Source organism: Notothenia coriiceps, unplaced genomic scaffold (genome assembly GCF_000735185.1).
Source record: "Notothenia coriiceps isolate Sejong01 unplaced genomic scaffold, NC01 NC01_scaffold00004047, whole genome shotgun sequence".
Classification (NCBI taxonomy): domain Eukaryota; kingdom Metazoa; phylum Chordata; class Actinopteri; order Perciformes; family Nototheniidae; genus Notothenia; species Notothenia coriiceps.
This window is the reverse complement of record NW_011336748.1, coordinates 268918-285995: the sequence shown is the minus strand read 5'-3', so window position 1 is coordinate 285995 and position 17078 is coordinate 268918. Positions and strand designations below refer to the sequence as shown.

The 17078-nt window shown below is 40.2% G+C and overlaps 1 protein-coding gene across 1 annotated transcript; it reads left to right on the top strand.

Moving 5' to 3' along the window:
* The first annotated feature begins 11517 nt into the window (after positions 1–11517).
* LOC104941834 (ADP/ATP translocase 2-like) lies at positions 11518–13893 on the top strand. The gene is made up of 4 exons (XM_010766972.1): positions 11518–11726; positions 12587–13067; positions 13159–13299; positions 13457–13893. Exons 1-4 carry the CDS (start codon positions 11616–11618, stop codon positions 13612–13614), a joined length of 891 nt encoding a protein of 296 aa, XP_010765274.1. The 5' UTR covers positions 11518–11615; the 3' UTR covers positions 13615–13893.
* The last annotated feature ends 3185 nt before the right edge of the window (positions 13894–17078 follow it).

The following is a 17078-nucleotide window of genomic DNA, read 5'->3' as shown; positions in this document are numbered from 1 at the left end:
TATTTTGAGCTAAAGAAGCAGAGAAAGACTTTCCTCTATTTCCATATGGACCCATTTATATGTGCCATGTTTTTAATTTTGGTTATAAAATTGGTTTGTTTTTGTCTCTGAGGTGCCTTTATGTCTGCTGAGGTGAGCTTAAATGTTAAATTAAATATGTTCCCCTCCTCTGCCTTGAGACTAGTCTGCAGCCTCACAGCCTTTTCTATTCACATCAGCTTGCAGCAGGACTGGGACTGTGAAATCTATATTTTTTACACTTTGCAGCAGAGGAAGACATTCAGTGAAAAACATTAAATGTTGGGGTACTCACAGTTTACAGTGAGGTTTCCTTTGTTTTGTTTTTGTTTATGAAAACAACCAACAGTGGAGTTTGTGCCTGTACTGTATGGTAAAGGCTTCCATCCACTATTTGCTATATATTCTTTTTAGATGTAAACACAAAACTACATTTGGGAGTTTACTGAAATAGTTGCTTGCCCTTAGAAACACATCAGATTTGTTTTAAATAGTGAACACAAAATATGATTTAACCCGCCAACGCCTCCTCTCGTTAAAAAAACAAACAAAAGTAAATTCAAATTGTGTATAGAGTCAATGCCATTGACCTGTCAGCCACTGCAATTAAAAACAGCATGGGATTAGTGGATTAATTTAAAACCTCCTGTTCAACTTGATGCTCAAGTGGTAGTTAGAAAATAGGCCTATACAAGTGTATAGTGAGTGTAATTAAAATGCACATCCAACGAAGCAACAACAACAAAGCCAGGCCCTGCTTTCAATATAAACATGGCAGCACAAGGAGACATTGCAATGCATTTGGACTAAACATTCTGCTTAAGAAATACTGCAGGATGAGTGAATTATGTTGTTTCACAGTGTGTTCGCTGTTCAATTGGGTTTCATTCACCATCACAGCAGCTCCTCCATGTGGTCAACCCTGTGTATTAAATAAGACATGCATATTCCTGTAAGTTATACATTGATAAAAAAAAGTGTTTACTACAGCCACTGTTATAACAAAAAGTATTTTGTATGTTGTTTGGCCACACTAACAAGGTTTTGTATAAAAAGCTATACATTACACCCTTGAGACAACTTTAAAAAACATCTGGCATTTAATGAGGAACGTCATTTGTTTCCAGTTGTGTAGTTTGATGAGGCTTGACATTAAACATTAGTGCTTTTTGTTGTTGAATTCAGCACAGCATTCGATAAAAGCCTCCCCTATGAAACTGGTTGGCAAACTTAGCACCCTGGGCTTTTACTCTGCAACGAGATATCGGACTTCATCACAAACAGACCTCAGGCAGTATTGAAAGGTTGTCACATCTCCTCCACTCTGAACACCGGAGCCCCCCAGGGCTGTGTGCTCAGCCAGCCCCCTCCTGTTCACACTGTACACCTACATCTTACACCGTCCAACTGAGAAAACATCAATCTTGCAGAGGTGTGCTCTGTGAACCAACCACTAAGGGGCTGGTCATGGTTTCAGAAAAAAGCAGGTTAAGACCTAGCACCTGTCTGCATCAAAGAAGCTGTGGTGGCGCAAGTAACAGTTTGAATTTCCTGGGGGTCAGCATGACAAACCACTTGACGTGGCCTCACATATCTCCATCCTGCTGAAAAAGGCTCAAATAGAGTGTTTTTAAATGCTAACCATACCCAGCATAATTGATATTAGTGTGAAGAGGTGACTGAGAAAAGCCCCAAAGAATATTAAAACACAATGAACAGCCTGTACAACCTGCTCTCATATGGCAAGCCATAAAAAGTGTCCCTTGTTGTCGTACCAGACCACAGAGCAGAATCTTACCTCGGGCTGTAAGACTCCTCAACTCGTCACACTCCACAATAAAAAAGTGTTTTATTTATTTATTTTGGAGCATAAAGGGACTGCAAGCAACTGCAATGTTTGCCAACAAAACCTAAAAAACCTTTAACCTAATACCATGTATGTTTTCATAAAGCTAAGCTAGTAGGCTCTGAGAAATGTGAGCTTTCATAAGTATGGGGTAGCCTGCAAGTAGGGGGAAAGTAAACTGCTAGTGGGGTCCAGGGCATCCCCTGTGAGGAAAAAATAGCCATAAAAGCCCACATTTGGTGGTATCTGTCTGATTGTAATGCCAGTATTCCATCATATACATTTAGATTGTGTTAATTGCCTACTGGACTGTAAACGCTACTGTAAAGGAGAAGTTCCTGAAATCTGCAAATATTTATAAACATTTAAAACCAACTCATTATAAATCTGTATATTGACACATCCCCTTCACTTTTTGTAATTGATAAAGCCATATGGCTACATCGGCAGTTAGCAGGTGTTTAAGAATGATAATTAAATGTGTTACACAGGAGACAATTCCTTACGACAGGACAACCAAAAATGTAAATCATGTCAAATGTATCATAACAAATCTTGATTATATATATATATATATATATCATTGCTGGAGGTTTTAGTAGGTTACATAACCGTATAGGCTAAAATATGGGGCATCGGACAATAGTTTCCTTGGTTGACGGCATAAATCTTTGATTGAAATGGCAGCATGAGGCTGTGGAACATTTTGCCCATTGTGAGGCCTGTTACTTTGACAACGTCGTATTTTTCGGATGTGCTTGTATTGCGGGGGACTTGTTAATGCAAGATACTGCGCCATATAAATTGCTGCCATTGGTGTTTTCTGACGAGGTTCTCTCGGGCAGGTGCATACACAATACACACACAGCAGTTATGTTTGTAAGACACCATACTGCATCGCCATGTTACATTGTGAGGGATCGACCAATTGCAAAACCTACTATTTTGATGGGTATTTCTTAAAAAAGAATCGACTAGTACAAAATTAAAACCGAGGGGGGCGTTAACAGAAGTTATGTTGCAGGCGGATCATTGGGTGCGGTGCCCCAGTACGGATGCTTAGATCCGGGGTGTTTCTGAATGTCAAGGAAGGATCCTTCACAGCCACTATTTAAAGGATGCTACGTCATCGAATCCCGCCGAAGGACTGTTCCAATGTCCAGGATCCTTGGAATTCAACCGAGGACTGAGTCCTTCGTTGCGGGAAATGTCGAGGCTGCTCATGTGTATCCTCGGCGGTCTTAAAAGCCCCACAATTCATTGCGCACGGACCAATTTCCAAAATCTTTGGCGGAAAATGGCAGCAACGACGCAGTACACTTTTAAATGTAAGTGTGTTCAGTGGCCTAGTAAATGTGCACATGACTTGTGTTTAAACTTTATAGTCCGTTTGAGTTTTGCCCGTGTGAGGTGTGAACGCAAACCGAACCTTCTGAAAAATGAAACAATGTAACAAACGGTCGTCTGGGGCCTCATGTATAACGCCGTGCGTAGGATTGACGTGGGAAGGTAGTTTACGTAGTAGAAATCCAAAAAATAGGTCCATAAATTTTCCGCCACTTTCCGATTCACCAAACTTNGCATACCGGCGAGGAAAGTGCGTATGGCACTTCCTACGCCTGTTTCCCTTTTTATAAATCACAACCGACTCGAAATGCGGTGCAGCTTTTGCGGGCTTCACGTAACGCCCATGTTTGCCTATAAATAGTCAAAGAAACGCCCTTTCATTCATTCATTTTGACTGACTTTATGAAGAAGATCGCAGGAAATGACGACAGAACAGTTAAAAAAAACCCTCTCACATCGTGTGAGATTTTGGTTATTTTGGGGAGGTCGAGATAAATCATATTGTTTGGGGGATGCAGTTTGAACCAGAGTAGCAGCATGGAGGTCGGATCGTCACCAAAATAAATAAATAAGTGGTCCGAAAAAGGTTAATGACAAAAAAAATACACATAGCCTTCCTCAGGCAGTGTGTTTGTACCGGGGACAGGAAACCCCCCCTTGATGAGAAACTGTAAGAAATGATCGGGGGATCCCTCCGGAGTGGAGTCATGACGGCTGGATCTGAATTATGTTTTTGTATTTGGCGGCTTGTGTCCCAGCTGTCGATCAGCTGTGCGCAGCGTCTGCACTGCAGCCTGTGCATCTCACCCCCCGCAGCAACTCTATATCCACCAGTTAAAGGAAACACAACTAATGTGTTGTTATATTAGCTGTACAATTTACCACATATGGTGCTCTTAGTTTCCATACCTCCTGTGTTTTACGAGCGACTTATCAAGTCTTGGCAAACTGCATAAAACACGATTAAACTTGATAGTAATCAAACCATGCTCGTATCTACAACCTATAGAAATGCAAAACGGCGTCAGTTTAGACGTAATTCTGTTCTCCTGCTTACCGCATCATTTATGAGAAAACATTTCATAACATTAACACAACATATTCGAGGTGGTTTTAAATAACATATNTTGTAACACAAATACCTTTACTTTCTACTTCTCACATGTTGAACACAAATACCTGTACTTTCTACTTCTTACATGTTGAACTCAAATACCTGTACTTTCTACTTCTTACATGTTGAACACAAATACCTGTACTTTCTACTTCTTACATGTTGAACACAAATACCTGTACTTTCTACTTCTCACATTTTCCAAACAGGCTGGTTCCTTTAGTCTGAATGTGTGTTTGGTGGCGTGATCATTATTATTTAGAGTCATTGCGTGCCTATTGATTTGAACACGATCCGTGTATCCATCATTTCCTGGTCTTCTCTAAAGAAGAGGGACCAATGAAAACGTTGTCATGTTGCCGTTGGTCACCATGGAAACATTCATTAGCTAACAATGACATTATTGTTCTATTAATATAAAGGGAGGTCAGGTACTCTTTAAAACAGCTGCTAGTTATGGGTACTTTTTACTGAAGTACATTTCAAAGCCTCTTTACTTTGACTTGAGTAAAGAAGTTTAGTCAGTACTTCTACTTTCACCAGAGTATTTTTAAACACGAGTATCTGTACTTCTACTTGAGGAAAGGATGAGTGTACCAGCTCTGTCCTTTACTAATAGCACTGAAATGGCTCAAGACCTAGCAAGCAGTCAGCTAATGTATTAAAAACACTTGTGTTACTCTGGATTGCACACTGACTTAATAGTGACTCGTCTTGAAAGCTTTTCTATCTGCCTTTCTTTGTCCCAACAAAGGAAATGATGTGTGTGTCATCCATCTGTTTTCCGCATTTGACATCACTCGACATCTCTCTCCACTGAAGAGAAACGACCAACACATCAGATCAGATCTGTGTAGAGCGATGAGGAGACTCTAACAATCCCCAAATGAGTACCAAATTAAAACCGTCATAAATGCCATATTTTGTCCCCATGTTCTCCACTTTAGTTTCGCCTTAAGTGGATGGAAATGTGTTTCTTTATCTCTTAAAGCTTCGTAATAGACACTTGACGATGTTCAGCATATTAGATGAAGGGGATGTACTTGCATGTCTCTTGCGATTTCTGGGTTGTGTTATTTAGTTATTTATTTGGCAGGGACATTGCACATTAATGAACACTCAAAACATGAAATGTGCCAAGTGTAAAAATGCCGGATTTAGCTTTGAGCTACTTTCCATCCGCAGTCCCTCACATAAAACATTAAGAAAATGAAAATTACAAACACAGCAGTACGAATACATAAAATGCAAGAAAAGTGTAAGAGTAAGATAGAATACCCAAGTATTTAGGACATGGTACAAAATAGCAGCATCGATGCATCAAGTGCAGGAGAAGACGCCCCTGTATTAAAGTGCATTTAGTGGTGATCGCACGTCTGTTTGTTTCTCAACCAACTTATTTCAAGTTAAATGAGGCTCTGTTTAGCTTTTTTGGGTAAATGGAAATGGTCTGCAAAAGCTACAATTCCAAAGTTCCCTCCATAGTGAGTTTCTCTCTAACAAACGCTTCCATTGGACTCCTTTTTGTACTTCTTTAACATCGTGACATTACTATAAAAAAATGTATGTCCATTACATAGCGCTCCAACACATTGTACGTGATAAGGGGCGGGACATCTCGAAGCGGTTGACCAATCACAACAGAGCAGACTGGGCTGAGGGTAAAAAGATTACCAATTAGGTAAAGGTAGAAAGTGTTTCAACTTTCCTGATTCATTTATAATTGCACTGAAACTAGCCACATGCATCTAAACTCAACCCTCCTGCGAACAAAAAGAAGTCATAGCTTAGTGAGTGATGTGTGAAAAGCAGACATTTCTTTTGTGTGTCTTTCCCTTTCTTTCCTCTTGAATGCCGTCTCTCCGGTGGCTGTGAATCCTCCCTGCTGCCCATCAGCCAGGCAACATAATTAGAGAGCTTACAACAACAGTATCCACCCGACGGGACTCAGCACACACGAATGCTTCGTCCACTGCCATTACAGACTTGAGACGCCACCTCAATTCACTCTGCCTCCACTTCAAGTTGCCCCTCTGTCTGAGTCTTTGAAGGAGCATTCCTCACCCCCTCGTTCTTCAGCTGAGGCCTGAGGGAAGCAGCTGGACTCTGCAGGTTCCTGCCGAGGCGAGACGGCGAACAAACAGACAAATCAGAGAGGACTAATTGTTTTGTTGTGTGTGTGTGTGTGTGTGTGTGTGTGTGTGTTTTTCCCGAACTTTAAAAAAAAAATGTTGTGTGAGTGACGGAATAACATTCAAGATTTCATGAAACCAAGGAATTAATTGGCCACCAATTTTTACTTAAATGAGATTAATTCATTAATACTTCATCCCCTCTCATTTTTTTTAAAACAAACAAACACTGACCAAACCTCCCCTCCCCCCTCCCTTCCCAAACTGACGCAAACAGACACACACACTCACTCACACACATTTTCCTGATCTTTCCTGATCTGTTTTGTGTACGAAGGTCTGTTTGATTGGTGTAATTGCAAGCACAGAACGTGTGTTAGAGGATGTTGTGATTCAACTTTGTTTTCATTAAATATCACACACTCTCTTTAGAGCAGAACATAATTATTGGATGATTATCTTAATCTTCTGGTCTGGAGAGAAGGTTAAACAGCATGTCACCTGTTTTCTTTTACTCTTCATGATGTGTTTTTCTGTCAGCTTCATTCCTTTTGCTCGTATTCTTAAGAACCCTTTCAGTAATCTGAGATATTTATGAGTTCTTCCACAGGAATATCACTTTGATCCTTTCAATCCTCACTTTATCTTGTTACTCTGATGAACTTTGATTCAAAGCTGATTCGGCTGCCGCTTTGCATAAGCCTGTGATGTAAAGTATATATTTTCTTTCAGAAATAATAAGGTACTTATTTTTATAGCTATTTCCTCCATTGGCCTTTCAACCGAGCAGATTGCTACCTGCAGTGCTAATAGTGCTTCAGATGCATGCTGGGAAAAATGTTTTTGCCGATGTGAAAGTACATAGGCTACTGTAAATTGAACTATTCTCTAATGCAGTGGTTCTCAAACTTTTTCTGTCAGGCCCCCTCTTTGGAGAAAAAAAAAGGCCCCCCCAACACAAATAGTCAGGCTCAGTGGCGGCGCCAGAGATTTATTTTGGGGGTTTCATAGAGGGTGCTCAAACATTTAGGGTTTCCCATTAATGTACCGGGCGCTACAGTGGAATTTTCTACTGCAACAATCCCCACACACACACAGTGTACCTGCGACTGTTAAAATGAAGGCTCGATAATCAGCTCACGGCATATAGGTGTAAGCAGGGGTAAAGTGCTATTTTTATTGGTGGTGTGTGGACCTCACATAGGGGGGTCCGGGGGCAAGCTCCCCTGGGAAGATTTTTAAATATTGAAGTTAAAAGCATCAATCTGGTGCACTTTGAGAGCAAAATGAAGAGATCTATGGATACATCTCTCAACACCCATTTGAAACAGAACTGTTACTTTTTCTTTATGGATATTTTACAAATCACTCCCCTTTTAGACTTTATTCTTTTTTTAATGTCATATAGTATTTCATACCTGTTTTTAATTTATTCTCTTATTTTTTTATAACTATAATGATCATATAAACATGTGCCTCGGAAATAATTGTTTACATTAATGGTGACCAAAACGTTTGAGACCCACTGAGATAACACTGAGAGTCCTTTAGCTCACTGAGCCTCTCAGTCTGACAGGAGAGGACTCCCCTCCACTTTGTTGTTGAAAAAACTCCTTATATCCGTTAGCGTAGCTCGCTAGCACCAGAAGCTAACAACAACGATCTCCGGTACCGGTGCGCTCTCTCTCTCTCTCTCTCGCGCTCGCGCACGCACACAAATGGCTCGTTCCACACACACACACACAGAGCCGAGCTTTAATGAAACACAGAGACCCAGACGTAATAGTACTGTACTGCATCATATTATTTTCGAATCAATGATTTTTAAAAATAGGATTTAAAAAAAAAAAGGAGCTCCAACAAGCCGTTTAGGACAGAGAGTGAGTACCTGGTGAATAAATGTGATTTTGGAAAATTACACAATTTAAATCTATTTTAGTAGACCTCAACAATGGAAATATGATCAGTAGAAATGGCCGTGACATGGGACCTTTAAATAATATATTAACAGGCTACATATTTTACACTTGTCCTTCCAACACTATATTATTAGTAATATTAACAACACACATAATTCTGATAATAATACAAAAATATGTATAAAAGTATGTCAATCTCGTTCACTTTTTTGAATGTACAATGTCTTTAAAACGTGTCTGCTTCCAACTATCATATAGATTTACATTATCAAATGCTTTAGACCACAACAATTCATTTCTATATTATTTTGTAATTACTAAAAGGAGACTATAAAAAGGTTTACATGTGGTTTTCTTTCAATGATTGATCTAATTATATGTTCTGCCGGCAACAAAGCATCTTCCATTCGTCGCATTGCATCGAAAGGACACGCTGGAAACCGTGTCTCACACTTCAAAGCTCTCACCAACAGCATCATGGATCGAGCAATGGCTTAATTATAATGGCGTAACCACTTTTAGCAAAGCGTCTGTCATGTTGCGTAGACATTAGGCAAACTGCCAAATGTTGCAATTCTGCAGAGCTGCTTCTAAAGCTTTGGAAAGGCGGATGAAATAACATAAAACTAGTGCGGAGCAAAATATCTTTAGAAAAAGATTAAAAGCTTCCATTAATGTGTGAATTACTTCTGATTCATCAACATTAAAAGCAACAATTAAATCACTTGGCATTTCAATGACATTTATTTTGTCGTCATTAAACACTTTGATTGATCACAGTAAGGCTCCTTTTGCCTTCTAGATCATAAGTGGAGACATTAATTAATTAATAGTGAGTGAAGTCACCCTCCATTACTAACAAGCTCAACCATTATAAAAATACTTGATATGTTATGATCTAAAAGGAACATTAGAAAGTAAGGCTCCAAAATGAGAAAGAGTTTGGACCTATTTTTCACTTAGGGCCATATACAGACAAATATACAAAGGGCAGAGCCACTCATTAGATGAGAGGTATATTGCCTAATATATATATAAGTCAACAAAATCAATCAAATGTAGGTAAATAACACTTGATACTTGAATATGCTTATGAAAACTAAAGCCTACATCACAGCTCTACATAGGGTTTCATTTATTTTGTTAGCCACGGATACCCGGGTGTAAATAGCATTGTTAGCTACAGTACGGACACCCAGGGTGCTTCTCAATGTCAAGGAAGGATCCTTCAGAGCCACTATTTCAAGGATGCTAATCGAATCCCGCCGAAGGACTGTTCCAATGTCCAGGATCCTTGGAATTCTACCGAGGACTGAATCCTTCGTTGCAAGAAATTTCGAGGCTGCTCATGTGTATCCTCGGCGGTCTTAAATTACCCACAATTCTTTGCGCACGGACCGATTTCCAAAATCTTTGGCGGAAAATGGCTGAATCCAGGCAAAACACATTTAAATGTAAGTATGTTCTTTTTAGAGCAATTTCCTCCATTGGCCTTTCAAGCGAGCAGATTACTACCTGTAGTACTAATTGTAGTTCAGATGCATGCTGGGAAAACATTTTTTGCCGATGTGAAAGTACATACTGTAAGTTCAGCTGCAGGCGAACTTTATGAATCAACATGACAGATTATTCTGTAATGGCTGTTGAGTTTTGCCCGTGTGAACGCAAACCGAACCTTCTGAAAAATGAAACACTGGAACAAACTGTCGTCTGTTGCGCACCAGAGAAGCGGACTATTAGGTTTGAATGAGACCTTAGAGCGTTTTGCACCTAAATAAATAATTAAAATGAACCTTGTTTTCACTTTGCCTCTTTTGTTGATATTTGTGGTGTATGCTACAATGTGCACCAATATGTGTAAAAAGGTTTGCAGACATCAAGTATGATATGAATACAAATTGTATTATTGATTGGTGATGGTGATTTTATGATTTTCTTATGACTTTTTCAAGGCTGCAAACAGAAGGAGAACGTTTTATGTTAGTTTAGTGGTTCTGTCCTGGAGAGATGATGATTTTACAAAATACAGTATACTCAAGTACATCTTCGCAAAGCAGTTATGAGTCTTCAAACAAATCGCGCTCAATTAAAGGCGGGGCCTCTCTCATATGACGCACACCTGCACACTTGCTAGCCTGTTCAATTATTCGTTCTCGGAAGGATTCTTGCCTAGCCTCTGAAGGACCTGACTCGGAAGGACATGTCCTACTAAGGAAGCGTCCTCGACAAACACCCCCCTCGGGTCTATTGGTACATGACATCCTGCCGCCCTCTAGTGGAAAACTTAAACCAAGCTAAACTGGATGAATGAGACTTTTATTTTGAAATGTTAGCACAAATGCAGCACTTGTATCTATGATATACAGTCTTAAAAAATAAGCCCTCGCCCCCCTACAAAACAGAGTCAAACCGATGCAAGCTCCAGCATTTCAACAGGTGCGCTCATCAACGTGTGTGGCCAACAGAGCAGTAAAATACACGTGACAGTATTCCTCAACAAACATTTCTGAAAATGAAATCAAACATTTACCTTTGCATAAAAACTATAGTTTAGCAAGCAGCACAAAATAGACTCGAGTGATACTTGGAAAAACGCCCACAAGCTGAAACAGTAAATCTGGCCTAGCCTGCTAGGCTATGTTATGTAATAGCAACATGTTAATTCAGAGGAATGCACCACACTGAAAAGCTAAATGAATTAATGTTTTTAACAATCGTCACACAAGGTAACAAGTGTTAAATACTAGTATATAGTCATATGTTGTTAGTCATTGAGGCCTGTATGCCCCTCTGAAGTCCTTGAAGGCTTGGTGACCCTGTGACTTTGCTCCAGTATTAAGAGCACAAATGTGTAAGCTACAAGCCTCTGTCTCCATTGGTCAATGGGCGTTACTGTCCGTGAGCAAGCTGCCAAATAAGAACAAGTCCACGCAATAACTAATTTGGTTTTCTGTCTAAATTTAGTTACTTCACGTGTATTTACTGATGATAAAAGTACGCATCGTGACGTAATCACCATCTCTGCAGTTTAATTGGCGGAGAGCCGCGTGACTTGGAGGGTTTGGCTACCGTCCTCAAATCACAGTTCTCGTGGTGTATCGCGATCAATCGGGTTATATAAATACGCAAGGCGGCTGCACAATCGGCCATTTCGTCTGTGTAGGCCATCAGTCGTATAGTGCAGTCGGGGCTTATTGAGTTTACTGGTAACCTGAGAGTCACATCAAGAACATCCCAAGATGAATGAGACAGCGGTATCGTTTGCCAAGGACTTCTTGGCTGGTGGCATCTCCGCCGCCATCTCCAAAACAGCCGTCGCTCCAATTGAGAGAGTCAAGCTTCTCCTTCAGGTAAAACTACTACTAGCATAGCCGGCTAGCTTGTGTGATCTTGCTAACTGCTGATAGACAAAGTTAGGCACTTTTCTCTGCCGATTGTCATCTCCTATCCACAGGCACAGCTTTAAATCACCTAGTAGCATGTCATACTTTATAATGAATGAAAGTGTTGATAGTAATGGATGAAAGGACTTGAGGTCATCATGGGATGGGGAAATGACCTACACCAGCCTGTAGCTAGCGCTAGCTTCCCACGTTAACCTTAGCCGGCGTAACGCTAGCTAACAAAGGACAAACGCTATTAGAGCTACCGGGACATTTTGTACAAATGGACTGTATCAGCTCAATTTTATTAACAGCTCAACTGTTTTATAGGCAATTGAAAAAAGACGGTATGTGTGTTATTTAGTACGCTTTATTCCACATTGAAGTGTTTCCGGTGGCTAATGTAAGGATGTTAGCCTGCGCTTAGAGAGATGTCTGCAGTGAGGGCCCGGGCGGCGTTCATTCAGTCGGGCCGGGTCAACTAGTTTTATATCCTTTATGTTAATCCTGTTCTACAGCATTGTTTCAAAACCTTCTTATATGTACCCTAGTTCACCGTAAGACGTAACTTTGTTAATGTGGATTGATATTTTATTTCAAATTTTAGGAAAAAACGTTCGGTAGATGATCTTCAGATCAATCCTAATCATCTACCTTCTAATCCCCACTGCTGTTAAATTACACTGAATGAAGACTTTTTAAAGCAACTTTTACACGTCTAACCTGCACCAAGGTCACAACAAGGAGGCTATGTGAATGAAATGCTCAACACTTGATTATTTCCCCCATTTTAAAAACCCTTTCCCTCCCTTTTTTCATTATTCCAGGTCCAGCATGCCAGTAAGCAGATCACCGTGCATTACAAGGGGATCATGGACTGCTTGGTCCGTATCCCCAAGGAACAGGGCTTCCTTTCCTTCTGGAGAGGTAACCTTGCCAATGTCATCAGATATTTCCCCACCCAGGCCCTCAACTTCGCCTTCAAAGACAAGTACAAGAATATCTTCCTTGATGGCGTTGACAAGCGCACCCAGTTCTGGAGGTACTTTGCCGGTAACCTGGCTTCCGGTGGAGCCGCTGGAGCGACCTCCCTGTGCTTCGTGTACCCCCTCGACTTCGCCCGTACCCGCCTGGCTGCGGATGTTGGAAAGGCTGGAGCCGGCAGAGAGTTCAACGGTCTGGGAGACTGCCTGACGAAGGTGTTCAGGTCTGATGGTCTGAAGGGTCTGTACCAGGGCTTCAATGTGTCCGTGCAGGGCATCATCATCTACAGGGCTGCATACTTTGGAATCTATGACACCGCTAAGGGTAAGTTGAATCTGCACTGACTTGCATTTGCAGATCAGCCTTTTTGTTTGGTGACCTTCCAGATCTAATGTGTTTCCTTTTGGGTTTACAGGTATGCTTCCAGACGACAAGAAAAACAGTATATTGGTGAGCTGGATGATTGCACAGAGTGTGACAGCCGTTGCTGGCCTGACCTCATACCCCTTCGACACTGTCCGTAGACGCATGATGATGCAGTCCGGCCGCAAAGGAGGTGAGTCTTTTAGCATTTACTGTTGTGTCCATGTTACGATTGTGTATAGAAGCGTGAATACAAGTTGATGGATTAAATGCAGAGTAGCAATGCAGCTTAATCTTTTTAACATGCAATGCCTGTATATCTATTAACTTGTCTTTTCTTTCGTTTTTAGCTGACATCATGTACACCGGGACCATGGACTGCTGGCGTAAGATCGCAAAGAATGAGGGTAGCAACGCCTTCTTCAAGGGAGCACTGTCCAACGTGCTCAGAGGCATGGGTGGTGCCTTCGTGCTTGTGTTGTACGATGAGCTGAAGAAAGTCCTGTAAATTGTCATATTGTCACGTCACTGTCCAATTTGGCAAAATGTAATAACTCTCCATTTTTATGGACTCTGCATTCTGCCTTATTTATGGGAACAAATCTATAGTGTCCCACCCTAGTTGTGGGCAAAGGCTGTACGTTGTGCATCTTCATTATTTTAAACGTTCCACACCCTCTTTACCAATGTCATTCCTGTTAAAGATTATCTGATACCTCCTCCTCCTGTCATTCACTAGGTTTGTCTGGTCCCAACTTGAATAAACCTATTCTGGGAACAAACTATACGAACTGTCTCTTCCACTGTCATTGCATGAGAAACACTCGATACTGAATTGCTTGAAGTGGATTACACCCAACAGCTATATATACTCACGCTTATCTCTTCCTGAGCCTTCCTGGTTCGACTGTGCCCTCCACTGGGATTGTAAAGAACAGCATCTTAGTGTTAGCTCCTATGAAAAAAGGCTCAACAGGCTGCTGATAGTCAGCGGGAGACAAAGCATTTAAAGCTTGTTAATTTTGTGGTGATAAAAGTTACTGATCCAGGGAGATTTCTTAAATGCTTTTTCACATATTTATTCTTCAAGAACAAGCAGGGGTAATGGACTCACCTTGGGAGATATTCATCAGTCTAATATTTTAATCTGTAGGAACATAAATAATCGGAATACCTTTATACCACAGAGGGGACATTTACATTGTTACAGCAGAAAAAAAGCCAAAAACAGATTAATGTTAAAAAGGAGTATTCATATTTCCTAATGAGAATTCAGGATTGCAATGCCACGGCAGTGCAGAGTAACACTACATGTGACCGGCATGAGTGTTCCTATCAATACCAGTAGATAGAGAAACTTGCAACACACTTTATGAATGAACTGTCTCCTCAGCTGACTTCAAATATTTACAACCCTTGATAAAGCGGGGTGAGAGATAACTGTGGTAAATGTTCGGCTAGATAAATACTCTACTAGTCAGATCTGCTGAGGGTGGTATTTCTAAACGGGCACGGCCTTATTACCCACAATGTCGGATGAAGGAGAAGCCCGTCAGCGAGACATTTAACCTGCGACATGTTACAGCACACATGCGGAAGTGTCAATGTACACTCCTACGTAGTACGTAGCTAATCTCTACTCAGCCTGAGATACTGGAGCCTGACAGCAGGGGGCGTCCGAGGCAAATACGTGTGAGTCCCTGCCAACATTCCCCTGTAGAGTGTGACACTTCACTTAAAAACAAAATGAGTACTGCTCTCTTTATAAATGATGGTTTAGAGATGACGCATAGAGTTGCATCATAAATTACACGGCACTGCATTATAACTTTCAAAAATAAGCCAATACAGTCTGTTAAAACTAGCTTATTAGGCTCTTAAGGAATTAATGTTGTACCTGTACTTATTTATGTGACAAACTCAAAGTTGTCATTAATGATCCTGTACAAAAATTGATATTCCATTCAAAGAAATATGTATAAACAAATGTCTTTTTTTTTTAATTAGGCTGAAACTGTATTTTTCGGTTATGTTAACTTAATGTGGATTTAGCCATGAATTATAACCGTTGAAAGCTATGAATAATGAAATGCTTCAGGGTAAACTAAACAACCACTGAGAAAAAAAACATATTTTCTGCAAGACAAGCTCATTTTGAATTCATAAACATTTATAATTTAGTGCACCAAATAAATCTTTTAAACCATTATTTCAAGCAAACCAGAATGAAGATTTAAGATACAATACATCTTATTTACCCCCCTTACCTCCAGAAAACCCAAGTATAGCCCTTGAACTTAACCTTTAACAGAACATTTAATATTAAACATCCACTGTGGTACATACTTACCGGCACTGCAGGATTTCAATATATTCTCAATGATAGGCAATCTTTTGTCATGCCGGTGATCATTAATTTTTGTTTATTTGTAACACGTCAGCACTCTCAATCTGAGTATCAGTATGAGCTAATATTGACTGTTCTGGTTGATGCAGTTGGGCAATCAGTGTTAAAATCATGTATGTGCCAATACATATATCATGTGTGTGTGGTGTTATGCCGCAGAGGACACGCAGCTGGACAAACCACGTCTTCCCTTCGTGGAAAATGTTTTTATTTTTTTATTCAGAGTTTACACGTTGGCGGCATCAGTTTCCTCCCACACTTGTGATTGAAGTGGATTTACTCTTGAATCGGCAGTAGGCGTGAAGTGAAGTGTGACTGTGATTGTTTATTAATCATTGTCAGACTTGTAATGGACTGGCAGCTTGTCCAGGGTGTTTCCTGCCTTCTGCCCAGTGCATTCTGGGACACGGTCCAGCCTGTTGTCACTTCCAACTGTATTTGGTATCAACACACAAGCAGGCTAATATTATCCACCGGCTTAATTTGAGCTAATTCAGCCCATTTATTTGATTATATTCTATTTATGTGGTTTTATGGATTCAGTTTTGTTGGCAGAGGAGAGGTCATGCGTGGAAGCCTTATCGGTAAACCTTTTTATCGAGCAAAGGTCACGTCACGAATGATCCACCAGGTGAAAGAAAATAAAACAGCAACAAGACTTTCTGTGAAGTACAGGAAAGTACTAGTTTTTATTCCTTCATAATCAAACTTCACAAACAGCTTGAACTTGTACAATACCTCAGAGAGTGAAAATTACAAAAAAAGTGCTGGTAACATTTACAAAAATCATCCTTACTTAGCAACAATCAGTTTATTCTTCCACACTTTTTTTAGTCTTTTGTATTAAGGCTTAATACTTCTGTATAAAGTATATGCAAGATAAGTCTTCACAGTTTTTCGAAAAAAGTCACAATATTATGTAACATAATGAAGCTTTTACGGCTATTTTCTTTATAATAACAAATACACATCACTGGTAAATATATGTGAAATACAGGGCTTATTGTAAAATGGCAAGTAATGATACTGTTTGCTGAGATAAATTGATTCCACACACTGTTATAGGAAAGTTTTGAAATACCATTGCTATAACTGAAGGAGGAGGGAAAATAAAATGATAAGCATAAACACTTGGGAGATCGCCTCCAAACTTTGGCACATCCCATGAAACAATTTCACAAAATATGAGATTTATTTTTGAAATCATACATATGGAAGAATAGCTAAACTGGCATAAAGTGAAAACATGCTGTGTAGTAAGGTGCTAAATCAGAGATATTACATTGCCAGCCTTTCCCCCCCCACATGGACTGACATGGATAAGGTGCATTTGTAAGACTCAAAGCATGTAGGCCTTTCTTAGATGTCGACAAAATATGTAATAAATACAAGTTTTTAAAAACAACCTAAATTCATTTGACCAATAGTCTCGAGGCGACCTCGTTTACTCATGCGCTCCCATGGATTCAGAGAAATGGATTCCTCCCCTGCAGTTGTGTATCTCTCTAACTGTGGCATGTGAAAGTAAAAGCTGTATTGTTTTCGATGGTATGTGTTATTTGCTT